Raw genomic sequence first — 26,379 nt, 5'->3', positions numbered from 1 at the left:
GTGCCCCCTACCATATTATAATGACCCAAAGCATACTGCAAAAGAAACCAAAGAGTTTTTAAGGGAAAGAAGTGGAATGTTATGCAATGGCCAAGTCAATCACCTGACCTGAATCCGATTGAGCATGCATTTCACTTGCTGAAGATAAAACTGAAGGGAAAATGCCCCAAGAACAAGCAGGAACTGAAGACAGTTGCAGTAGAGGCCTGCCAGAGAATCACCAGGAATGAAACCCAGCGTCTGGTGATGTCTATGCGTTCCAGACTTCAGGCTGTAATTCACTGCAAAGGATTTGCAACCAAGTATTAAATAGTGAAAATTTGATTTATGATTATTATTATGTCCCATTACTTTCGGTCCCTTAACAAGTAGGAGGCACATATGCAAACTGTTGTAATTCCTTCACCGCTCACCTGATTTAGATGTAAATACCCTCAAATTAAAGCTGACAGTCTGCAGTTAAAGCACATCTTGTTCGTTTCATTTCAAATCCATTGTGGTGGTGTATAGAGCCAAAAAAAATTGAATTGTGTCGATGTCCCAATATTTATGGACCTGACTGTATAAGTGTCACTCAGGGAGTTACTTTTGTTAGCGAGACATGCAGTTCTATGTATAGGCAGCCATTTTGGACATATGCTTTCTCTGTCAATGTATTACTGTACATGCTATTTTATATGTTTTACTTACACAAGCAATTTGTATTCTTGTAGTTTTACCAATTCACAATCCTGTTGACCAATAAACAAGTTAGACTACAGAAAACAGACCTCTGATTTGCAAGACAGGAATGGTTTATACTAAATGTCAGACTGCACACTGTGTGAACGTGTATGAAGACAGAACAATAACTCTCAGGCTCCTCTTATACCATTCAAGATGGCTTCACTACTTCTCAGACTGCCTAATGCACACTGTGCATTGGCAGCCCAAGACACTTTCTACTTGCTCTTAAACCATGCTCTTAAATTGGCCAGCACTGTTTATGTGAGCAGAAAGTGTCTTGGGTTACCAAATACACAGCACACATCAAGCCGTCTGAGAAGGACTACGGCCATAGGAGGCAGAGACATGATGCAGTTGCAGACTGGATCTCCATCTCATCATATCTTGCCAAATGAACACTGAGTGTCTCCGATGCCTTCTCTCTGTCAGTGTCCCTTAAAGCTATGTCCTAGGACAGTGATGGCTAACCTTGGCACTCCAGCTGTGGTGAAACTACAACTCCCAGCATGCTCCATTTATTTCTATAGAGTTCTGAGAGCAGCCAAGCAAGGGGGGCATCTTGGGAGTTGTAGTTTTACCACAGCTGGAGTGCCAAGGTTAGCCATCACTGTCCTAGGACTTCTACTCATCTCCATTTATACCTTAGTCCTGGAAACAGCTAATAGAGCCATATGGTATTCTGTACTATTTTTTATGCTGATGACATTCAAATTCACTTTCCTGCTATCCCAGCATTCAATCTTCTTTCCCCCATGTCACTCAGCTCCCCCACCAGACCAATTAATCACAGTTAATGGCTTCACCCCTTCTCCAGCCATATACATCTGCTGCCTTGGGATACCATTTGATTTTGTACCATCCTTCAAGCCACACAAAACTCTCTTATTTGTTACTTCCTCAACCCTGAGTTAACTAAAATGCTAGTTAACTAAAATGTTAGTGCATGTCCTCATCATCTCCCACCTAGACAACTGCAACATCCTCCTATGTGTCTTTACATCTAGCACTCTTGTGCCCCTCCAGTCCTTCCTCAACTCTGCTGACCACAATCTGTCTTCTCGTTATGTTCCTGACATACTCTCTCAATAAATCCCCAAACATAATCTCTGATCCTCACAAGACCTCCTTTTTCACTCTCTTCTTGTATAGTCCTCACATAGTCATCTGCAAGATTTCTCACGTGCGCCGCCGCCGACCTTACTATCCCATGACATAAGATTCTCCCCCACCATCCAAACTTTTTCAAAAGCAACCTGAAAACTTCTCTTTAAAGAAGCGCACAAAAATAATAAGGTTGAACTTGAAGAACTTTTTCAAGCTATGTAAATAGGTATGTAACTCTGCTTCTTCAAGCCATATGAGCAGCTTCTACCCTCACCTACTGTCTACTTCTGCAGTAACCCAGAGGACGAATTAAAAGGTTTCATTATTGCGAAAAGAGTTAATTTAACATTGCCAAGTTAAATTTTGTGATTCAGGGTCCATTCACACGACTATAATTCTGGGTCTGCATCCGTTCTGCTATTTTGCAGAACGGGTGCGGACCCGTTAATTTCAATGGGGTCACAAAATTTGGCCGTGCTCTATATTTTTTTGGGGGGCACAGAATGGAACAACGGATGCGGACAGCACATGGTGTGCTGTCGACATCTTTTGTGGCCCCATTGAAATGAATGGGTCCGCACCCGTTCCACAAAACTCCAGAATGAATGCAGATCCAGAATTACGGTCGTGTGAATGGACCCTTACTGTTAAAAGCACTTTCTATGTAAACCTTCTAAAGATATATGGGCAATACAAGGTTAATTCTGGCAGACTGTTTAAGTTGCCAAGATGATGGACTGGGTACACCCATTGTTTACTTGAGGAGTATAGTCTGAGCAGAGCTATAGGAAGAACATATATGAGAGAATTCCTCTAGACCAAGCCTGTCCAGAGAACCTGTCTCTGAGACTACAGCTACCAAAGAAGCAACACTACTACTAGGGTACCCCTGAAAGAAATAAACCATACTTTATAGAAGGTCCAGAACCATCCAGGCTATACAGAATTCCAACAGTAAGGTATGTGCTTGTTTATAGCTATGAACATCTGCTTTGTGGAGAGAGTATGATGCCCACCAAGGGCGTAGCAACCATAGTGGCAGACCATGCGACTGCTATGGGGCCCAGGGCAAGAGGGGGCCTAGTCTTAGTTGGGATTATCTACTCTTCCACTGGAGGTGAAAACTTGGTCAGGACTTTACACTCTAAAGAAACAACTTTTAGGAAATAAAACAATGGAAAAAATGGCCCAAGGGTCATTCGAAAGGGTTTAGGCAGAAACCCTTCTGTCCTGTATGTGTGTGGGTGGGTGGATGGATGGGGATGGGGGGGCTGGTTTAATCCTTGCTTCTTCTCTATGTACACCACTAATGCCCACTACACTTATATAACAGATTGGCTATACATTTGCTCATCTTCACCCCTCAGCCTGGGAACTGCAGTACTGATTCTAAGAGTTTTCCACGTGTGTGGTAAATTTGGAAAGATTACAAAGTGTTCAGAGAAAGATCGAGAGAGAGAGAGAGAGAGACTCAGGGAATACTATTACCACCATCATTGCTGTCTATACACAGCTGTTTGGAGAAGCAAACTGTGAAATATGTCAGAATTGGGCATATTTGTACTGCATCACCCATCATCCACAGTAAAAAGGATGATGGGCCTGGTCATTGTCTCCATCATCCACCATCCCCTGCTTCTCACCTCCTGGCTTACAACCTGCCAACTATTTACCATCAAAGGCACCCCACTCAACATCAAGCAAGAGCCCAGAAAGTCAGGGAGTGCCCCGAGAGAGAAAAAAGGGTCTGCCCTCCATTCACTGTTCATGACTTAGGGAGAGCCAGGGTGAAGTTTGCCATTTACTTCAAAATGTACATATGTTTCATTAGTTATCTTCTATGGCCTTTTGTAAAAGCCTCAAGGATACAACCAAGCTGCATAGCCATTCCACATTTGTGATGACCTAGTTCAGCAGAGCGGTATTGGCCACAACAGGCTCCAATTAACTAATTAGGACCACACTATTTAGTCAGTGTTCATTGCTAATAGCCATATGGCACCATCAAAACTGTGCAGCCATTAACAACAAAGACCAACTAAACAATGTGGTCCTAATAAATTAATTTGAGCCCGCTGTGGCTCGTATGGGCATGCTGTACTCAGCCGTAATGCCCGTGCATCACAACTGCAGCATGGATGATCCCTGTGGTCTTGCCATTACTGTGCACAGAGATTTAATTGGTCAAATCTGATACCTTCTGTCGTATACATTTCACAGTTTACTACTAGTGCTCTGAAACTTCCTAGACCTTTGTGGTAAATCCAGTCAAGGCAAAATCATCTCAACATATATTATCAAATGTAAGTCAAGTTTAATCTTTGATAGAAATTCCATGAAAAATTGCTATGAATGAACTCTTCGAAATGGTTTCCATAAAGTTATAAATATCTAATACTTATTTTTAGGTTTGCTAAAATACTGTTCAAAGTAACATTCATTATCCTAAAAATCTTGAAGACACTTCAGAAGTAACACCAGATTTTAAGAAATCTCAGTGCATAAAACTCATATCTTTGCTGTATCATAAATAAGAAAGCATAAATAATGAAAACAATAACTTAAAGGCTAAGTTCACAATGCATTTGTGCATACTTTTCAAATGTGCCCACCAAACATAATGCTGTAGGTTGCACCAATTGTTTTCTATATTATGGACCTTGTGAAAACATAAGCAAACAACTATTAGTATGTACCCACAACTCTGATTAAACATGGAATTTTTATTAATAATAAAATAATTATAGCAATAAATAATGTGTTATCACATTAATAACATTACAGATCTGCATAAAATTATATTAAGTTGCTTAACAAAATATACTACTAGTGGCGTAAAATATGTACAACACAAGGTGGGATAGACGTTGAATGTTAAATTAGCTGCGCCAGAGACAGTGGGGGAGATCAAAATTGATTCAAAGGAAAGAGGGAGCGGTTGCTTTCATATTCTAAATGGCTACTGAAAAATTAGAACTGGATCTGATTGGTTGCTGTAGGCAACTCTCACTTTCTCCCTTTTACTGGTTGTAATAAATCTCCCCCAGTGTACTGTGTTTGTACATGTGTATAGTAAGAAATGTGTGTGCACAATGTGCATGTATATAGATATATGTATGTATTAGGCTACTTTCACACTGGCGTTTTGGTTTCCGCTTGTGAGATCCGTTCAGGGCTCTCACAAGCGGTCCAAAACGGATCAGTTTTACCCTTACTGCATTCTAAATTGATAAGGATCCGCTCAGAATGCATCAGTTTGGCTCCGTTCCGCCTCCATTCCTGCTTGCAGCATTTTGGTGTCCGTCTGACGAAACTGAGCCAAACGGATCCGTCCTGACACATAATGTAAGTCAATAGGGACGGATCAGTTTTCACTGACACAGTCTGGCACAATAGAAAACGGATCCGTCCCCCATTGACTTTCAATGCTGTTCAAAACGGATCAGTTTTGGCTATGTTAAAGATAATACAAACGGATACGTTCGGAACGGATGCATGCGGTTGTATTATCTGAACGGATACATTTGAGCAGATCAATGACGGATCCGCACCAAACGCGAGAGTGAAAGTAGCCTTACTGTGTTCATAAGGAAATACAATACAATAAATAGAAGCAAGAAATATATACAATATGAAAGACTGAACCAGTAGATATACATGTAAACATACATTTAACTTCATCCGAACCTTCATTCAATCCTAACCATTCTAATGTGTGAGTTTAAAGACATATATAAGCTCACATACAGATAGACATGTATACATACACACACACACACACACACACACACCATGGCAGCAATATTCATTATATAAAGATAAGGAAATATATCCTCATAATATGAAATAATTATTTTATATGATGCATGCTGAGGTGATCTGTTGAACAAGACATTCAATGCTTTGCATGGACTCTGTTGGTTGTGTGTTGTACCCGATTATTACCACTGACAATAACAACTGGCTATTAGGCTAGGTAATCAAGGCATTTGGTTATGTTCTAGTAAAAAACTGAAAACTCTAAAGTTTTAGAGATATCTCCCAAAAAAAACCTGGTCAAAACCTTACTTTTCTGGAGTTAGTCATTTTTAACAAACAACCATGTTTGGTGGTAGACAGATGATGAAAAGGTTGGTCTTGGTCTCTGCAGATGCAGCAATGTTCCCAGTGTTGATGAGCAGGGCACATGAAGTTGGGGGCCAATCTGTGTTTACTAGTATGGGCAAACAGTAAAGATTTGGGGTATGGTTGTGAGGGTAGATCTTCATAAAATGTTTTAACTTTACATACTGCTATTGTGAATAGTAAAAGTAGGTAATAGACTAAAGTGTATAATGGTTGGATCTTCTCATATTATGAGTGAATGTGAAGTCAACAAATCCAGCATTATAGCTTATGACAAGGGTAGTTATGAGTTATATCTCTAATATAAATGTTCTTTACATCAGAGGGGTTTTAGAGTTGAAACATATATAGCTTAAAATCTGAGCCTAAGTTTACCATTGACACCATAGCTTATTAAGGAACTAAACAACTAAAAGTTGTTTGATCTCATATAATCTTATTTAACATCATAAATCCATACAGGTGAAATGAGCTGAAGAAGGATCAAATTCTGAACGTCTGCTCCATCTTCTCCATAGGAGCTTGGGGTAATGCTTCAGGAAATGAGAATGAACTGCAGGCAAAGCATTGCCCTCATATATAATAAATGCCTTGGAATGTCCATACTGGGTGATATGATCAATTTTTCAATGAAGGAGAATGGAAAAGGCTGGGGATAAGACAGTTTCACCTCCGAATATCTGTTAAACCGATCGGTTTATCAGAGCTCTCTGTGGCACTGAACATCATTTTATTGAAACTTATCTTTCCACGATTATTTGGTTGTAGCTTGTTAACTTTTTCACTTTTGGTGGCTTTGGTATCTTTTTCCAGATCAGACAGAGATGAAGAATCACTGCGAGTGGACTTTCCTGTGTCTCCTTTCACTAAATCTCCTTGTTTTCTTGATGGGCTGGCACTCGACCCTACTGAAGCATCTCCTTGTATAGCACTGGTGCAAAAGCTAAGTATATAACAAAGGCTTCCCCAGTTCTGCGCACATTGGGCTTGAACACTACGAGTAATTGCATCTTTCACCTCATCCCCACAGGTCAACAAAATGTTGACCAAGTCAACATAAGGCCTGTAAGAAGAAAAAAATTATGTCAGTTGAATAATTTATATAAGAAAAAAAAATACTATCATATATTACTCAACTATTACTATATATTACTACTATTTTGCTCTAATATTTAATGCTCATTGGTTAGGATTCATTGTAATCTATCTATCTATCTATTTATTGTATAACTTGCAAGGACTCCCTTTAATTTTCAGAGACAGTCCTGGGCCAAAATGGGCAGGGTTTGTGTCCTAGGTGGGGTTGTGGGCATGTCCAAAAGGGCATTTGTACCGTATGTGACAGTACATTGACTTTGTAAAGTACTCTAAAGACGCAGCCTTTAGATCTTCCTGAAGAATGGCTACTTTCTTCTTGGCCTCCTATTCAAAAGCATCCAATAGGAAAGGGGAATATTAGGATACAGCTTTAGTAAGTGTAAGAAGACCATTACTTAAGAGCATTCCTTTTGAGTTGTTTGTAGGACAGAAATGTGAGTTGGGGCACACTAAAAGGGGGAATGTATCAAGTTAATACAAAGCTATGATAAAAAAGTTTGTAGCCATCTCAACCTTCCTTGTGCTCCCAGGATCTGTGCTGCATGGACTCTGCTTGTAAACATAGAAAACTAAAGTAGCTTTTCTAAAGTTGGCACAGTGGCATGGTGGCTCAGTGGTTTGCACTGGTGCCTTGTAGTGATAGGGTCCTAGGTTCAAATCTAACCAAGGACAATATCTGCTTATAGCTTTTATATACTCCCCATGTTTGCGGGGGTTTCCTAGTACACATACTGATAGGGAACTTAGGGCTCTTTCACACTTGCGTTCTTTTCTTCCGGCATAGAGTTCCGTCGTTGGGGCTCTATGCCGGAAGAATCCTGATCAGTTTTATCCTAATGCATTCTGAATGGAGAGAAATCCGTTCAGGATGCATCAGGATGTCTTCAGTTCCGGACCGGAACGTTTTTTGGCCGGAGAAAATACCGCAGCATGCTGCGCTTTTTGCTCCGGTCAAAAATCCTGAACACTTGCCGCAAGGCCGGGTCCGGAATTAATGCCCATTGAAAGGCATTGATCCGGATCCGGCCTTAAGCTAAACGTCGTTTCGGCGCATTGTCGGATCCGACGTTTAGCTTTTTCAGAGTGGTTACCATGGCTGCCGGGACGCTAAAGTCCTGGCAGCCATGGTAAAGTGTAGTGGGGAGTGGGGGAGCAGTATACTTACCGTCCGTGCGGCTCCCCGGGCGCTTCAGAGTGACGTCAGGGCGCCCCGCGTGCATGGGTGACGTGATCACATGGATCACGTCATCCATGCGCATGGGGCGCTCTGACGTCATTCTGGAGCGCCCCGGGAGCCGCACGGACTGTAAATATACTGCTCCCCCGCTCCCCACTACTACTATGGCAGCCAGGACTTTAATAGCGTCCTGGCTGCCATAGTAACACTGAACGCATTTTGAAGACGGATCCGTCTTCAAATGCTTTCAGTTCACTTGCGTTTTTCCGGATCCGGCGTGTAATTCCGGCAAATGGAGTACACGCCGGATCGGGACAACGCAAGTGTGAAAGAGCCCTTAGATTGTAAGCTCCACTAGGGACAGCAATACGTTGTGGAATATGTGGAAAAAATAAATAAACAGAAAATAGTCCAGTATTTGGGACAGCTTCAGTGTCCTTACTTAGCAGTGTGCCACGAGTAAGAGCACAGAAGCAATCCAAAACGAATAGGAGTTATTTTGGTCTTTTTTCAACCACTGTATGGATTTTCTTGAATAAAGCCCCAATTTATGGACTCTGAGATGCTGGTCTATTTTATAATGAAGTTAGTACACCTGGTTTGTGGAGTGAAACAGTCTAAAAAAAGTTGCAAATCCTCATTAGGTAGGGAAGTGGTATAGGAAAAGTGGAGTAGAATTTCCTGACAGTTTTAAGATTTGCCAAATTGATTATTCACGCTGTTTTGATAAATTTAGCACGCACAACTCTGTTTAAACCAGTAAGGACAAGCCTAAAAAAAATGCTATGGAAAAAATGACACATTTCCCTTAAAGACTGCATCTCTAATTACTATTTAAGCCCACAACATGAGCGTGGTAATATTGTAGTGCCTACTGGGATGTCTTCCCCAGGACGACAAAGTATTTTAAAGGTAACCTTTCACATTGACGTCTGATCTTCAGACAGCGCAGCATGGACACTCGGGCGCGGGCACAGCAGCAAAATGAAGGCGGGCCGGAGACGGTGTGAGGAGGGAGGCTCGGGGCTGCCTGCTGATGATGTTTCAGCACTCCTACTGGTTTGACATCTGGGTCTTCCTCCTGTTTGACCTGATCCTGTTTGTGTTCATCTACCTGCTGCCCTGAGTCGGTGAGTGGTGGCTGTAATGCCCTGTCTGCCCCCTGCAGTGTATGGACCACATAGGTGGGTGCCCCTACATTACAGTGGATCATGCCCTGTCTGCCCCCTGCAGTGTATGGGCCACATAGGTGGGTAACCCCTACATTACAGTGGATCATGCCCTGTCTGCCCCCTGCAGTGTATGGGCCACATAGGTGGGTGCCCCTACATTACGGTGGATCATGCTCTGTCTGCCCCCTGCAGTGTATGGGCGGCCTTTTATGGGTGGTAGCCTGTGAATCTGCCTTTGCTATGAAAAGACACACAGCTCTAACTGCCCCCTGTGATCATCCAGTCGCCATATTTATCGACAATTTAGTATTTATGGGAGTCCCATAAATACTAAATTGGCGATAAATATGGCGACTGGGTAATCACAGAGGGCAGTTAGGGCTGTATGTCTTTCCATAGCAAAGGCAAAGGCAGAAGTTGTGCTTTTTTAATATTTAGAATAATGATACAGCCATTTTATTTAATGTTTTGTGCTACTTTCTGTGCCGTTGGGGGAGGGGGGGGGGGGGTGAGGGGCAGTATTACACAATATTTATATATATTTTTTATACATACAGTACAGACCAAAAGTTTGGACACACCTTCTCATTCAAAGAGTTTTCTTTATTTTAATGACTATGAAGGCATCAAAACTATGAATTAACACATGTGGAATTATATACATAACAAACAAGTGTGAAACAACTGAAAATATGTCATATTCTAGGTTCTTCAAAGTAGCCACCTTTTGCTTTGATTACTGCTTTGCACACTCTTGGCATTCTCTTGATGAGCTTCAAGAGGTAGTCCCCTTAAATGGTCTTCCAACAGTCTTGAAGGAGTTCCCAGAGATGCTTAGCCCTTGTTGGCCCTTTTGCCTTCACTCTGCGGTCCAGCTCACCCCAAACCATCTCGATTGGGTTCAGGTCCGGTGACTGTGGAGGCCAGGTCATCTGGCGCAGCACCCCATCACTCTCCTTTATGGTCAAAATAGCCCTTACTTTCAAAGTTTTCCCAATTTTTCGGCTGACTGACTGACCTTCATTTCTTAAAGTAATGATGGCCACTCATTTTTCTTTACTTAGCTGCTTTTTTCTTGCCATAATACAAATTCTAACAGTCTATTCAGTAGGACTATCAGCTGTGTATCCACCTGAATTCTCCTCAACGCCACTGATGGTCCCAACCGCATTTATAAGGCAAGAAATCACACTTATTAAACCTGACAGGGGACACCTGTGAAGTGAAAACCATTTCAGGGGACTACCTCTTGAAGCTCATCAAGAGAATGCCAAGAGTGTGCAAAGCAGTAATCAAAGCAAAACGTGGCTACTTTGAAGAACCTAGAATATGACATATTTTCAGTTGTTTCACACTTGTTTGTTATGTATATAATTCCACATGTGTTAATTCATAGTTTTGATGCCTTCAGTGTAAATCTACAATTTTCATAGTCATGAAAATAAAGAAAACTCTTTGAATGAGAAGGTGTGTCCAAACTTTTGGTCTGTACTGTATATTAGCACAAATGTATTAAATAAAATGGCTGCCTGTATCATTATTCTAAAAATTAAAAAAGCGCAACTTCTAACACAAATTGTAAAGAGGAAGTGGTGGGGTTTACAGAGGAAGGGGTTTGGCCTTGACAGGAAGGGGTGGGTCAAATTTAAATTAGGGGGGTGTCCGAGTTTAGTCTTGCCTAGGGCAGCACAAAACCAAGATACACCACTGATACAAGGGCTGCTGGGGAGGTTCTTATATAGTAATTGGTAGGCAACTTTCCTATTGGTTGCTAGGGATGTTGCTAAGCTCAGACAAAGATATTGCAGCCTTCTCATTGGCCCACAAGCAAGAAGGGAGGTTACTGATGAAAAAAAATCTAGAATATTCGAAATTACGAATACATATCACTATATTTTATATATTCGCGATTTCTTGAAGTGCCGATATTCACAATTAATATTTGCTATTCAAATATTCGCGCCCAACACTAATTACAACCATTATAACCTGAAATGTGCCAAGTTAGGATTTATGGAGAACCTATTTAATAAATTGTATGGTGTTGAGAAATGTGTTGGGAGTAATAATAGTGGAAACGATTCTAATAATACATTATGGTCAGCAAATGATGTATGACTGGTTAAAGGTTCTTTAATTTCAAAACAACAAAAAATAAATTCATGACTGTTCAACTTTCATTAATAAAAGTGTCAGTTCTGCAAATGACTTGTACTTCAAATGTCGGTTTTATGCTACTAGCTACAATCCTTAAAAGAAGGAAATCCAGAAAAAATGGGCCCAAAATGCTCCTGGCAGAACTGCAATGCTTTCTGACCATCATCACTTACTCATGTAACAGGAGGTCTTTGAAGTGAATCATCTCCACAATCACTTGGACATTTTCCTTGGCAGCAGAGCAGAGGTCATGCTTGGCATAGCATTCCTTTTGGAGCTGGTACACCATTTCTTTAATGGCAGGGCATTTACGACTAATACAACTAAATTTATGTCTCAGTCCATGAGCTTTGCATTTAAGGGCATCCTTGATGAATGATTTTCCCTGAAATACAGATAAAATAACAAGATTTAGAAATTTCTCTTTTGTGGCTGTGTAATACAATAAGAAATATCTGCATAGCTAGGTCTCGTGTATCTTTCTGCAATATGAAAACAATTCTTCATTTTGTTCTGCGAGGGGCATTCTGAAACAATGTTGGATCATCTCATTCCAAGTTGCCACTGCTGCAGTCATCACTACCAACTACTGCTTTATTTGGTAATGTCACCCTCTCATGATTGACAAACATACAGTTTAATTTAGGACAGCACACTACAGATGCAATTCAATGTGTCGATTTATTGATCCAGCCAAAAAAAAGTGCATTATTTATCATTACAGCAACGTTTCGGGACTTAAGGCAGATTGGCCCTTTATCAAGCAGGACGTGATGCACAGAGTGTCTGATAGTGTGGAGATATACACAGATTGGCAGATTGATTCTTCCAGAAGTGGCAGTCTTCTACACATGGAACCAACCAGAGCTAAGGCCCTGTCTCCAAGATCATAACAGCTATAGGGTCTTCCTCTACAAAATGTATGAATATACTGCATATTGTATATCTTTGGACATGTACTTCTGGTGCAGGAGTAGAAATTAAATACCACAAATCTCAAGATGAGACATCCAATTTGAGAACCTCATAAACATTAGCATATTAGCAGTTTTTTCAAGAAATGAAAGAAATATCAGTAAATCTGAGCATGGGCTGAGCAGTCATTTCATGTGTGTAAAGAGGGACCAGGAAGTGGTAAACAGGGAGTGGTGGGAGAGCGTTAAGATACCATTTCTTTTGTTTTTTTTTATGGCATTCTAAGTCTTTGTTTCCAAAAAGAGAAAAAAGAAAATCCATCCAGACAACCCCTTTAACATGAATTATTCAGTAAAGTTTTACAATACCTGGGCATCAAATCTACCGGCATTGTGTAGGAAGGTCATGCAGATTTCATGTAGACCTCGGATCTCACAGGAATTGTTTTCAAAGCATTCAAAGACTCCACATCCCACATCTCCAGCGTTGACTAAACAATGTTGAATTTCAGCTGAAATCACGTAACAAACTATGTGAAACTGTACCGATGTACTGAGTGCATAGTAAAACATTAGACAAACCATTTATTAAATGTGCATAAAGTAATAAGAACATAGGGGATAATTTATCACACTCTGCGCTCCAGTATTCTGGCTTCAATAAGTTTCAAAATAAGGCTTTGTGACTTTTTGGGCTTACTTGCATAAGGAATTTGCACTGTTTCGTATGTTTCCACAACTCACTACAGCTTTGAAAAGGTGGGAAAGTGGCCATATTTAGTTTGTTGAGCTCACTTAAGACAGATTTATCAACTGCAAAATTTAAAGAGTTGAGCGAAGCGTGCTTCGGATCATAGATTCGAAGTCGATTCATTCAAAACTTCATTTGAATGCTGTACGGAGACCCGTCTCAGTACAACATTCAAAAGTATGGGCTGCGCGAAGGTGAAATGTGTTACAAGACTTCTGTAAAGAACTTCGGCATTCAATTGTACAACTTAAAAACCATTTTAAAACTGCAATCCAAAGCCGGCTTCAGTACTGAGGTACCAGTCACTACCCAAGCCGACTTCGGATTGCTGTTTTAAAATTGTTTTAAAGTTGTACAATCGAAGACCGAAGCTCTTCACCAAAGTCTTGCGAGACATTGGACTTAATGAATTTCACCTCTGCGCAGCCCATATATTTGAATGCTGTACGGAGATGGGTCTCCGTACAGTATCCAAATGAAGTTTTGAACAAAACGACCTTGGATCTATGTTCCGAATCAAACTTCGCTCAACCCTAGTCACAAAAATTGTTAAAGTCTTACTCAAGTAAAGTGGTGGTGTAGAAAGTTCTGTAACATCTCAAGCCAGACGTGTAAGAGTTAAAGATGCTTCAAATTTATCATAAAATGTGTAAAATATCATTAATTTGTCAGAAATTTCATTAATTCAGCCTCCTGCAAAACTGAATATCAAAATTACCCTCATGATAAAGCCATATCCATATGTCCTAACAATGTATATGAATTATTGGCCAGATACAAGAAGTGGAGAAATGGGTAAGATCTAACCTCTTCAGGTGAATGGTGGAACCAGTATGGAAATAGCAGTTGAGGCAGACTCTAAGCTAGGTTATAGACTTGTAGAAAAAGTTGAGCTTTCAGGGTGTGTTTAGGAGTAGTTGGATACCTATTCCAGCTGACAGCCTAAGCCAGACTGAGAATTATCTGACCCCAGAGCATAATATTCTATGGACCCCTAACCAGCCATTAGAGCCATGGGTTAACTAAATATAGTTCATTAATGGATTTGGCAAAGTGCTGTATACATTTGCACATGAGTTGTCCCACCTGCTGTTTGTAGCTGGGTTCTTCCAAGTTCAAAGGCACAACAGAAACTGTGAAACCACCGTTCTTCGAGGGAGGGCCCATGTACTAGACATTTAGGGCACATGAATGTACCAAGCTCAAGACGCATATTATTATTATTCCAATATTTGCCTCCAGTTTTTTTTACTATAAATTATGATTCCTCTTGGGCTCTGGAGTCTTGTGACAACAAATTCCTCTGGCCTTGAAAGCCTAGAGTAACATAAAACACATTAACCTTCTCGAATTCCACCCTCTGTGTCTAGCTACCTCACTAAACCTTACAATAAAGTGGAACGTCAGGTGATGTATTATTAAAGATGTATTTTAAGAAGTGGCCCTCAGGCTCAAATGATCAGCATTATTACTACTAATGTATAGTGAAAGCTCCAACATGAGATGTGTGAGCAGCTTCATGAAACTAAGGAAAAACATTATGATACCTACACACTTTCTCCCAAGATGAGGCGCATGATATAGCTATTTAGTAGTTCTTTGAAGCATTCATTCTAATAAAAAATTTAGATATCCAGAACCCATCATCCCTTAGGAGGGGAAGCTAAGCCGTCCTAGAATTAAAGGGGTTATCTGAGAGTAGAATATTGAGGACCTATCTGCAAGTGAGGGTCTGATCCCCAGCACCCCCACCAATCAGCTGTTTGAAGAGGCTGTGGCACTCCAGTGAGCGCTACAGCCTCTCCATAGGCCAGTGACCTCGCGTCCAATTGGAGCTACATAACTACAACTGAAGTGAGCACCTGTAGTGGCGGCTGTTGGTAGACAGACTTTTATCCTTCATGGCTATGTGAAGGCAAGCCTTGGATTTGAAGTTCCGAAATTGTATGTATCATTTAAAAACCATCCAAAACCACCAGGAATATTAAGTGTTGACCTTTAGACCTTTAGGAATATTCAAACTTTAAGGTATTACCAGAAATGTTGTCACAAAATCCTTAATCTTAAGCTTATGTCATAAAATGCGTCATATAGTCCTAGTAAGAATTTGCAGTAGAGGACCATTTTCTTAACCCTGCTATGGTTCTGAATTTTTACGGAGTTAGCTTAAAATGTAATTGAAAACTGCTTTGACTTGCATAGTTTACAGTTGCAAAATGTAAAAAGATATAAAAATGTGCAAAAGAAGTCATTTTTTATGCATTCTGGCTAAAAAATTAAAACCGTTTAAAAAAGTATGAAATCAATTTTCAGAAGTTTGGATTTGGATCTGAAGACTTTGGTTCCACTGTCCATGCTACGGAAGTGGGTGCCAGTTCATTCCTCATTCACGTCACACAAGTGAATGAGCATCTAAGTAACTTAGTAACATAAATGTTTGGAAAACATCCCTCTTGCCCCCATCCATGGTTATTAAGTGCACTAGGAGTTGTAAATTGAGGATATCAAATACTCTACAAAATGCTGACCCTATGACCTATGAAGCAGTGTATGTTTTAAACATCTGCTGGAGCAGCCAGGAAGTGTGACTCGACTTGTACTTCACTTGGCTTTCCTTCTTAGCAAACATTTCCTTACTAAGAAAAACCATACTGCTGAGAATTGACTGTTCTCACAAGGTACCTAGCCATATTCTACTCTCCAAAATATGCTTCTTTGTCTGGACAGTGACTTAAGCCTCAATCTGCGTACCCAAGAGTGTAAGGTTTTTACTTTACAGAAGGTGTGAAATCTAAGTGTAATTTGCCAAATATGTTATTTCATTCTTCTCATATTATTTTTTCTATTAACATCCAAATCTGCGTTCAAAATTTTGCAATTGCCTTTTGCAATGCCAGACACTGCGCAAGTTTCACACCTTAGCTGAGACTCCTCAACGTGCTGCTCATAGGAATATGTTTTTTACCGCCTGCTATCAACACAGCAGAGCATGCTTTGAATGGACATCGATCCAGCAGGGACTGCAGGACCCATTTAAACAGGCTGATATCACTGGATAAGCATCAGGAACTTTCATTCACATTTACACAGGACGCTTATTGGAAATGAAGGTCCATACAAATAATCGATCATTAGCCTGCCCATCTTCCCATGTAGAAGTGAGGACTTGCTGCTTGAGTTTGGAAATGAAACCAACAGAACAGTGTATACAGCTTTGGAGGTGAAAAAGAGTATAAAACATGCACAGTGATATAGCTGTTGGCACTATTGGCATGCAGTCCTGAGTTAAAATACAGCCAAGGCGAGAACTTCATTAGATTGGATGTTTATGTGGACCCCACTCCTATCTTAAAAACTAGGCCCTGCTGTGACAAATACCGCACCTCACGTCGAGCTCACGAGATACGGTATAGTCACTGGACACCAAGACGTGACATTACGCCCTCCCAGAGGAGCAGGTAAGGTAAGCGTAGTACAGAGTACACAGTTGCCTCCTGTCCACGCGGGCACAAAGAGGCAGAGGGTTAGAGACACTCGCTCACAACCCTGACAAGCTGAAAGAGCCTTTTCACTGCCCCAGTGCAACAGCGCTTCCATAGCCCGGGCATACTGCCACCAGTTTCTCGTTTGATATAAGCCCGGTCCACTAACTGGATTATATAGGGTGAGAAACCAACCTGCAGTAGCTTATAACTATGCCGAAACACGGACGTGGGGATTCATGATCGAGATACAGGGCAACACAAGATTAAATTATATATTTAATCGCCTTAAGGGCTCACTAGACAGTACACATATAACAGAGAATATATACAGTGGACCGATGTGCAGAATCAGGTGGTATGGTACAAACAGGATTAAACTAAGCAAAAAGTCAGTTTACCAGATGGATGAGTTCTTTGGGTTGATGAATAGTGGTTTCTGTGATCCTTGGCTGTTGTCACATGGGAGGAAGTGATGTCAGCAGTTTTAACGGTCCCTCCAAACACGATGGTCAGCGTGATCCCCCTTCAGAGAAAAGATGCTGGAGTCTGCCTGCATGGGTCTTTTCACCTGTAGTTGGCCACGCCCCTCCCTGCCTCTGGGAGGGGTCCCCCCTCCCTCCTGGTCCTGGCAGCCAAACGACCCACAAAACCCATTGGGGCCCATAGCTCCAGACCAGAAGGTCACAGGTTGATGGTTCTGGGAACAACGGGTCATCCTGGGTTCTGGCTACAGGTAGAGTTCACACATGGTACCGTTATTATGTTTCTGTGGGGAGATCTCCGTATCTCCCCTCCCTGGCATCCTACTACCCAACTACGAGCAGGAGCCGGTCCATCTTGGCCACAGGGTCCGTATATATATCTGGTTTATGCCTGTGATAGACGGGAGATTCATAATTCCTTATGAATCGCCGGTTCCATCATGTCTGATTTTGTTCCAAACAATGACTTAGACCCCCTGCAGGGAGGTTTTCCTGCAGGATCCGTGCTGTCTGAATGGAGGTGTGAAATGTAACCAAATGTGGCCTGCTAGGAGTTTTCTGCTATCTGGCTGCGCTTTTAAGCAAGGCCCCCCTGAGGAGTTTGATTACCTCTGCCACTCCTGGGGCAAATGGCAGAAATAAAATCATACTCCATATTCTTCACACCTCCCCTGTTTAGAGGGCGCTAGGAGGCAGCACATTCCTGTGTCCCCCCGTGCGCCCATCCGCACCCTCTCCTTGCCAAGATAACCCATCGGCGTTCCCGTGGTCACGGCCCTTCATGTGGCGAATGGTAAAGTGATACTGCTCCAGCGTAGCAACCTCTCATTCGTCCCTGACACAGTGTTCAGCCAGCTGAGGGGGTTGTGGTCCGTCTCCATGGTAAATTGGCGCCCGTATAAATACGGCTGCAACCGGTGTAGTGCCCAGACAATTACCAGGCACTCCTCCATCTTGGAGTAGGCCACCTCCCTCAGCAGGAGATTCCAATTCATGTACAAAACGGGGTGTTCCTAGCCCATCATGTCGACCTGGCTGAGCACGGCACCAAGGCCAAAATCAATGGCGTTGGTTTATACTATAAACGGCCGCGTGAAGTCGGCTGCCTGTAGTACAGGGAAGCTCGAGAGGGCGGCCTTCAGTGCCCGTAAGGACGTCTCGCAGTCGTTTGTCCAATCTACTGTGGAGGGCAGCTTCTTCTTGGTGTGGTCCATCAAGGGCTTTGCCAGGCTACTATAGTGGAGGATGAACCTCCTATAGTACCCGGCTATGCCCAGGAAGGACATCACCTGTTTCTTGGTCCTGGGGGTGGGCCAGGATGCGATGGCATCCACTTTCCCAGGCTCTGGCTTCATGGCCCCCCCACTTACCCGGTGCCCCAGGTAGTGGACCTCGCTCATGCCCAGCTGGCACTTTTCCGGATTTATGGTTAAGCCTGCCTAGCGGTTCCGCCCGAGCACCTGCGTGCTCTAGGTGATCCTCCCATGTGGGACTGAAGATGGAAATGTCATCCAGGTACCATGCGCTGAAAGGTGGCAGGGGCATTCTTCATGCCGAACGGCATAACAGTGGACTCATACAATCCAAAAGGGGGTGATAAAGGCAGAGCATTCCCAAATCTCACGGGTCAGGGGAATCTGCCAATACCCCCAGCTCAGATCCATGATGGTCAGGTACTGGACCCTGGCCAACTGATCGAGCAGGTCATCAATGTGTGGCATTAGGTACGCATCGGTGACCGTGAAAGCGGTAAGTCCCCTGTAGTCCACGCAAAACCAGGTGGTCCGGTCCTTCTTTGGGACGAGGACCTCAGGCGAGGCCCAAGTGCTGTTGTATGCCTGGATGACCCCCAGCTTCAGCATCTCGTCGATCTCCTTGTGTATGTGGTGCTCCACTTCCAAGGAAACACGATATGCTTGACGCCGGATTGGGGGGTGATCCCCGGTGTTTGCGTGATGGACGGCCAACTCTGTCCTTCAGGGCTTGTTGCTGAACAATTCTCGGAAGGGATAAAGGGTGGCCCATAGCTGGGACTGTTGGCCCTCCAAGAGCTGTTGGCCCACCTCCACACCCTCGATGGACCCACCCACCTTAACCTGGGTGAGCATGTCCAGGAGGGTCTCCTCCTCACCCTCTTCTGGAAGGTTGCATACAGGGAGGGCACATGCCTCGCTCTCATGATGTGCCTTCATCATATTCATGTGGAAGGCTTTCTGCCTTCCCCGGGCATGGTCCAGGGTGACCAGGCACGTTTTGGCGTTGTGGCGCTGGTGCACAAGGTACGAACTTTCCCAAGCCGCCTAAAGCTTGTCCTGATTTACGGGGACCAGTACCCATACCTTTTGACCCACCTGGTAGGTCCTCTCACAAGCATCCTGGTCGTATAATCGCTTTTGGTCGGCCTGGGCTCTCTCCATATTATCGTGCACCAGCTACGACAAGGCCTGCCTCTTGTCCTGGAAACACATGACATACTCGATGACCTACACCCCAGGGGTGGCTCCATCTCCCTCCCAGGCCTCTTTCACCAGAGCCAGGGGCCCCCGCACACATCACCCCTACAGGAGCTCGAAGGGGGGGAACCCCGTGGAGGCCCGTGGGACCTCCCGGTAGGCGAAAAGCAGGTGTGGGAGGTACCGCTCCCAGTCACGCCCGTGGGAGTTGACGAACATCTTAAGCATCTGCTTCAAGGTGCCATTAAACCGTTCGCCCAGGCCGTTGGTCTGTGGGTGGTACGGGCTGGTCACCAGATGTTGCACCTGCGTCTGCCTACAGAGGGACTCCATCAATTGCGACATGAACTGGGTCCCCTGGTCGGTGAGCATTTCCTGGGGAAAGCCCACTTTGGAGAAAATCTTCAGCAAGAGGGTGGCCACCTTGTCGGCCCGAATGGACGACAAGGCTACCGCTTCCGGGTAACGGGTGGCTTAATTTACTACCGTCAATATGAAGCGTTTCCCGGAACTGCCGGGGATGGACAGCAGTCCAATCAGATCCACTGCCACCCTCCTGAAAGGCTCTTCAATTATGGGCAGCATTACCAGTGGGGCTTTGGGGCGTGGCCCCGCCTTCCTCACCCGCTGGCAGGTTTCACATGAACGGCAGTAGGCAACCACATCGACCATCATCTTTGGCCAGTAGAAATGCTGGCCTAATCTGGCCTTTGTCTTAGTGACCCCTAGGTGTCCAGCCATCGTAATCTCATGCGTAACCCGCAACAACTCCATCCTGAATGGATAGGGTACCACTAGCTGTCGGTCCCTAGGCCACACCTCTGGTGAGCCCTGCTGGACCGTGACCCGGTACAGCGGTCCTTGGTCCCAGACCACCCGCTTGAGGTCTGAGTCCAAGGGAGGCTGTGCCGCCTGCTCCTTGAGAGCGTTCAAGCTGGAGTCTGCCACTAACGCCACCTGAAACCCCTGACCGGACTTGGCCAGAATAGAAGAGACTACCACGTTCTCTGTCAGGTCCCCGGGACTTGTCTCCTGGCCTCCATCTGACCTGGCAGCCACTTGGTCGAAAGGGGGAAAGCCATCAGACCCCTGAGGGGCCCCTAGGCCCCCAGCACTCCCACTTCACGTGGCAGCAGCTATGGCCGCTGCCACTGCTGGTAGTGCTTGCTTTCCCTTGGCTTCCGACCAAGTCGCCAGTCCAGACAGACAAACCTGGCCCTCTGACATCCCGGTTGAGGCTTTACCTGGGAGCCCTACTTCTCCTGGGACAGCCCTGACCTAATTTGCATCCTCCTCCACAGCTGTCTGCCCCCTGCTTGTCCCCTCAGTACCTACACCTGAGGACAACAGGTTCCAGCATGCTTGCTGGCCACACCCTGGGCCCTCAGCACAGCTGGTGTTAATGACCCCCTCCCCACTGAGAGGAGAGGCACACATTATATCCCCCACCCCCACATTTCCATCAACAGACATGTCATGTACATTATCAGTACCTACAGGGGTGGACAGTTTACCAGATGGATGAGTTCTTTGGGTTGATGAATAATGGTTCCTGTAATCCTTGGCTGTCGTCACATGAGAGGCAGTGATGTCAGCAGTTTTAAAGGTCCCTCCAAACACGATGGTCAGTGTGAGCCCCCTTCAGAGAAATGAAGCTGGACTCTGCCTGTATGGGTCTTTTCACCTGTAGTCGGCCACGTCTCTCCCTGCCTCTGGGAGGGTTCCCCCCTCCCTCCTGGTCCTGGTAGCCAAACGACCCACAAAACCCATTAGGGCCCATAGTTGCAGACCAGAAGGTCACAGGGAGATGGTTCTGATACCAACGGGTCCGCTACAGGTAGAGTCCACACATGGTACCGTTATTATGTTTCTGTGGGGAGATCTCCGTATCTCCCCTCCCTGGCATCCTACCACCCAACTACGAGCAGGAGTCGGTCCATCTTAACCACAGGGTCGCAAAAATATATCTGGTTTATGCCTGTGATGGATGGGAGATTCATAATTCCTTATGAATCACCGGTTCCATCATGTCTGATAGTTGCTTTTGTTCTGAGAAATGACTTAGGCCCCCTGCACTGAAGTTTTCCTGCAGGATCCATGCTGTCTGAATGGAGGTGTGAAATGTAACCAAATGTGGCCTGCTAGGAGTTTTCTGCTATCTGGCTGCGCTTTGAAGCAGGGTTCCCCTGTGGAGTTTGATTTCCTCTGCCACTCCTGGGGCAAATGACAGGAATGAAATCCTACTCCATATTCCTCACACATGCAATGAATGGAGAGCGCAAAACACAGGAATGGCTTTCTCTCCATTCACTGTTATGGGACATCTGAAAACAGTCAAGTGAGTGGGCTTGGTTATTTTTTCTTTCCATTCCCCATTCTTGAGATAGGAGGGCAGTGTGGGGGAAATGACTGTGTGGGGGCAATGTTGGGAAAATTACTATATGGGGCAATGTAGGGGAAATTACTATATGAGGCAGTGTGGGGCAAATTACTATATGGTGGCAGTGTGGGGGAAATTACTGTGTGGGGGCAGTGTGGGGGAAATTACTGTGTGGGGGCAGTGTGGGGGAAATTACTGTGTAGGGGCAGCGTGGGGGGCATTGCTATTGGGGAGGCACTGTAGGGGCAATTCTATTATTTATGGGGACACTATGCAGGGATAGAGCACAATATAGGGTGTTATTATTACTTGGGGCACTCTAGGGGATATTATAGCTGCTGTGGACACTATAGGGACATTTAGGGTAATTTATCAAACTGCTGTAAAATAGGACTGGCTTAGTTGCCAATAGCAACCAATCAGATTCCACCTTTCATATTTGACAGCTCTTTTGGAAATCCAGTTATACTTTACACCAGTTTGATAAATGACCCCAATTATGTCTACTGGGTCACTATTTTTTTCAGCAATATAGTACCTGGGGCATTGGGGGGCACAGTATTGGGGGTGGCAGCAGGATGACACTGTGGGGACACCAGGATGGGGAGGTTAATGGAAAAATTGGAGAAATCTAACGTGTCTGTATTACAAACTCTGTAAAAACGAGATGCGGCTGAAAGAATTTGTCATGGCGGTCTAATGGAAGAGAAGAGGAAAGAGAAGGTCTACATGACAGGAGTTGTCCCTGGATGTAAGAGGTGTGTGGTCAAGTATTGGGGGGCGGGGGGGGGGGGTGCCAGAGAAAGGACCCGCCCCGGGTCCAAACAACCTAGACACGCCACTGTGGACCAATTCTCCTCTCTATAATGTTATGCATCATTATGAATGCTATTGCCATACACATAAAGTAATAACGAAACTGCCACTTACTGATAATGGTCTCTTCAAATCTGTGACATATGGTATATACCTCTTTATACAGAATTTGCTGGACCTTAAGATACTACAAAGTGTATGACCAGGAGTGTACACAGATCTTATAAGGCCCCATAGCAACACTTAGTATGGGTCCCCTGCACCTAGCTTCCCAATGTATGCGTGTCGATCACTCCCAGGCAATGCAGATTTCTGACGAATGTAAAAAAAAATTTTAGCAAGTGGAAGAAATTTTTATTAAGTACAAATGGTAATTAGAGAAGTTGCCTTTGGCCTGAATTTTATGTCAGAAAAAGTGGAACAGGTGCTTTAGATATATGGTGCTCGTACTGACCACCACATTTCTCAATGTATTTACATCAGAAAACTGGTACAAAATACATTTATAAATCTCCTGCTTCTCTTCTTCTATTACAAGACTAGCTGTCTGTCTGCAGCCACCACTGGGAGGAGCTCAGGGAATAGAAATTAATTCAACTACCATGGAAGCTATAATAATCTCTTTCTATGAATTGAGCTCCCCCTAGTGGCGGCTGTGTGAAAATGCAGTGTTTTCACCCAAGGAACTGTGCTGGGCCTCCCCTCCCCTACTGCCAGGAGCAGATTGGCCATAGACCTTACAGGGAAATTTTCCGGTTGGCCGATGCCCAGGGGGCTGCCTGGGCCCTTCTCATGGCTGGCCAGTGGAAGTTTTTAGTGATGTATTTTGTGCTGCTGGCAGGATTTTGTGATGAACTGCCTCGTTGGGGTGGTATAATGTGCCACAATATGGTATTGCTGGCCCTACCTTCTATCAATTTGGGCATGACTACAAAATGGGGCCAGTCTACCCCTGCCTACTGCCTTATAGAAGTTGTGTGGTCTGCCTCTATTGCAGGTATGCCACTGTGTATGGCATGGTAACAATATCTTACGTCATGCAATTCACAGAATGATGTCACTGGAAAAAAAGCTGTATTATAGTACATCAATAGCAGAATATGTAGCTCTTCTGTTTTATAACACTGGATACCATCCAGGAACCGTCATTCTATATGTTCTTTATGTCTTCTCCTCATTTTCACTAAAATGATCATGATATATGACATACACCAGTTGTGTGACCTTGGTAGAAGACTGGATTGTAAGACGAGTGACTGACTTTACGTAATATACGAGGTTTAAAGTGACGTGCAAGTACTTCTTATCCTATATTCACTATACCGCAGCACCATCCTAAAGTATGACAAATACAAGGAAATTGATAGTCGTCCTAGACTTCTCTGACCACTTGAGATGATGTCCAGTTTTCTCCTATAAAACAGAATATGTTGTTCCTTAAAACTAAAGTTTCCCACACTCTGATGAGGGAAGAGCTTCAGATCAATGGCAAAGATTTATTATCTCCCTATGGCATTTTCTTGGCGTATAAAAGCCCCAGGCACCATATTTGTGACTTTTTAAGTGCCATTGTAACATTTTGTTGCAATGGGCATTTCTATGCCACCCTCACTACTTTCCAAAAAGGGGGTGTGGTGAGGGCAGGGGGGCGCGGACAGCAAGCCCAATGCATTTATCTTCATTTACCCCGATTTTCTAGCGCAAATGAAGACAGAAATCTACTTCAGCTCTTAGCACACAGAGCACACATTAGGCATACAGACTACCAAATATGCACCTAATTTATGATGAGACCTATTCATATAATAGGCACATCCTCCAGCAGTGCAGGGAATATCAAAACCGGCATAGACCACATCATTCCCCCATTATCTTAGAGAATCTGTCATATTTTCTTCCTTAAAAAAATATCTGGCGCACACTTTCTGTGATTTTATATTTTACCCCATGGAGACTAGAGTTCTCATGTGGCTTTTATATAGATTATTAAGAACCCCAATTTCAGTGCCATCTTGGATCTAACTGTCAGGTGCACAGCATAGTGCACATTATAAAGAGACCCAAGTAAGAATTGTTCCAAAAAATTAACTGACCAGCCATTCTTCGAGCCTCTCTAAACATTACCATAAGGGTTAGAAACAAGACTTTTTTGATCTTGTATTCATTTTCTGTACTGTATGTACTAACTGGGAGAACAATAGAGAAGAAGCAAGCAAGGCATGTTCCAATCTTATAGAGCCAATCCAGTTTTCTAATGATTAATAGGTAGAGAATGTTCGATAGGTGGAGAGGTAATGATAGATAGATAGATAGATAGATAGATAGATAGATAGATAGATAGATAGATACATAAATAAATAGGTGATAGATATTTGATAGATAGATAGATATTTGATATATAGATAGATAGACAGAATGGCGGACAGATAGGTAGATAGATAAATAAACAGACAGATAATAGATATTAGATAGATAGAAACAGTAGATAGATGATAGATAGATAGACCGAATGATGGACAGATAGACAATAGACTGTAGACTATAAATAAATGGATACACATGTTGTCACAGTTTAGATATAGATTAATTAACATTGTTACTTGATCCCCATTTGTTAAATATTTTGAAACAGAGGAGAAAAGATTGTCAGTTGTGTAGAGAAAGACCAGGAACTTTCCCACTCAATGCTATCCTCTTGGCACAGTGTAAGCCAGTGGCTTGTAAACAGAATAAATCATTATCAAGCCTAGCTTGCTAGGAATGTAACTATGCCTGACAGAGGCACAATCAGGCTTGGTTTTGTAGACCACAGAGGCAATGCAATGTTCCCCTAAGGGAAAACTGCAAAGAAATGCATAGTGTAAAGTGAAAATGAAAAGCACATTACATGTTTAAAGCCGTGCTTTTAATCTGTAAGAAATGGGTTATGTAAATATGCAAATTATAATTCTGAAAATCAGCACATAGCGCATTACACTCAGAATAGTCTTTACAGTACAAGCTTTCTGTGTAGAATGGTTTCTTGGGCATCTCCCAATCACCTCAAAGTACTAGTGTTACCCAAATTGGCAAACTGGATCTCACTGAGATGTTTGCTAAGTATCAGACAGGACATTTCTTGTAAAAGATCTCTGCCTTGGTCTTTTCAGACAAAACACCCAGCTATTTACTACAGCAGCCTGTCTGGAGATGTGTGTTTTTTCATCCTCTGGGTTGAAGACATTAACTCTGCAATCCCCATGTGACTGGAGTAACATTCCAGCCCTGCTATGCACTCTTAGCACGTGGTTTTACACAAGCATTGACGATAGGATCTGGTGCTGGCACACTACAAATCACAGCACTTGTCATGGAGCAAGATTTGATTACTACAGATGTCTTATTCAAACAGCACTTCTTTTACAGGACCTCTGAAATAGTGTGCTTTCTATGCTTTTTATGCCTGCTCCTTGGACAAAATCTGTTTCTTTTATATACAGTGATATTTCACACCAATCTGGCCACTTTATGCCAAATGACATTTGAAATCTCAACTCTGC

At 43.4% G+C, this 26,379-nt stretch overlaps 1 protein-coding gene across 1 annotated transcript in view; it reads right to left on the bottom strand.

The window, feature by feature from the left end:
• Window positions 1–5,638: 5,638 nt before the first annotated feature.
• STC2 (stanniocalcin 2) overlaps window positions 5,639–26,379 on the bottom strand; it is a 21,723-nt gene continuing 982 nt past the window's right edge. Inside the window, exons 2-4 of the mRNA XM_040406316.1 lie at window positions 12,843–12,985; window positions 11,733–11,944; window positions 5,639–7,018 (exon numbers count right to left, since the gene is read on the bottom strand). Of these exons, the coding sequence (XP_040262250.1) occupies window positions 6,622–7,018; window positions 11,733–11,944; window positions 12,843–12,985 (752 nt within the window). The 3' untranslated portion in view covers window positions 5,639–6,621. The remainder of the gene's footprint in view (window positions 7,019–11,732; window positions 11,945–12,842; window positions 12,986–26,379) is intronic.

The sequence above is a fragment of the Bufo bufo genome, chromosome 1, assembly GCF_905171765.1.
Source record: "Bufo bufo chromosome 1, aBufBuf1.1, whole genome shotgun sequence".
Lineage (NCBI taxonomy): Eukaryota > Metazoa > Chordata > Amphibia > Anura > Bufonidae > Bufo > Bufo bufo.
The sequence above is the reverse complement of the archived record's forward strand: the minus strand, read 5'-3'. Positions and strand labels throughout refer to the sequence as shown.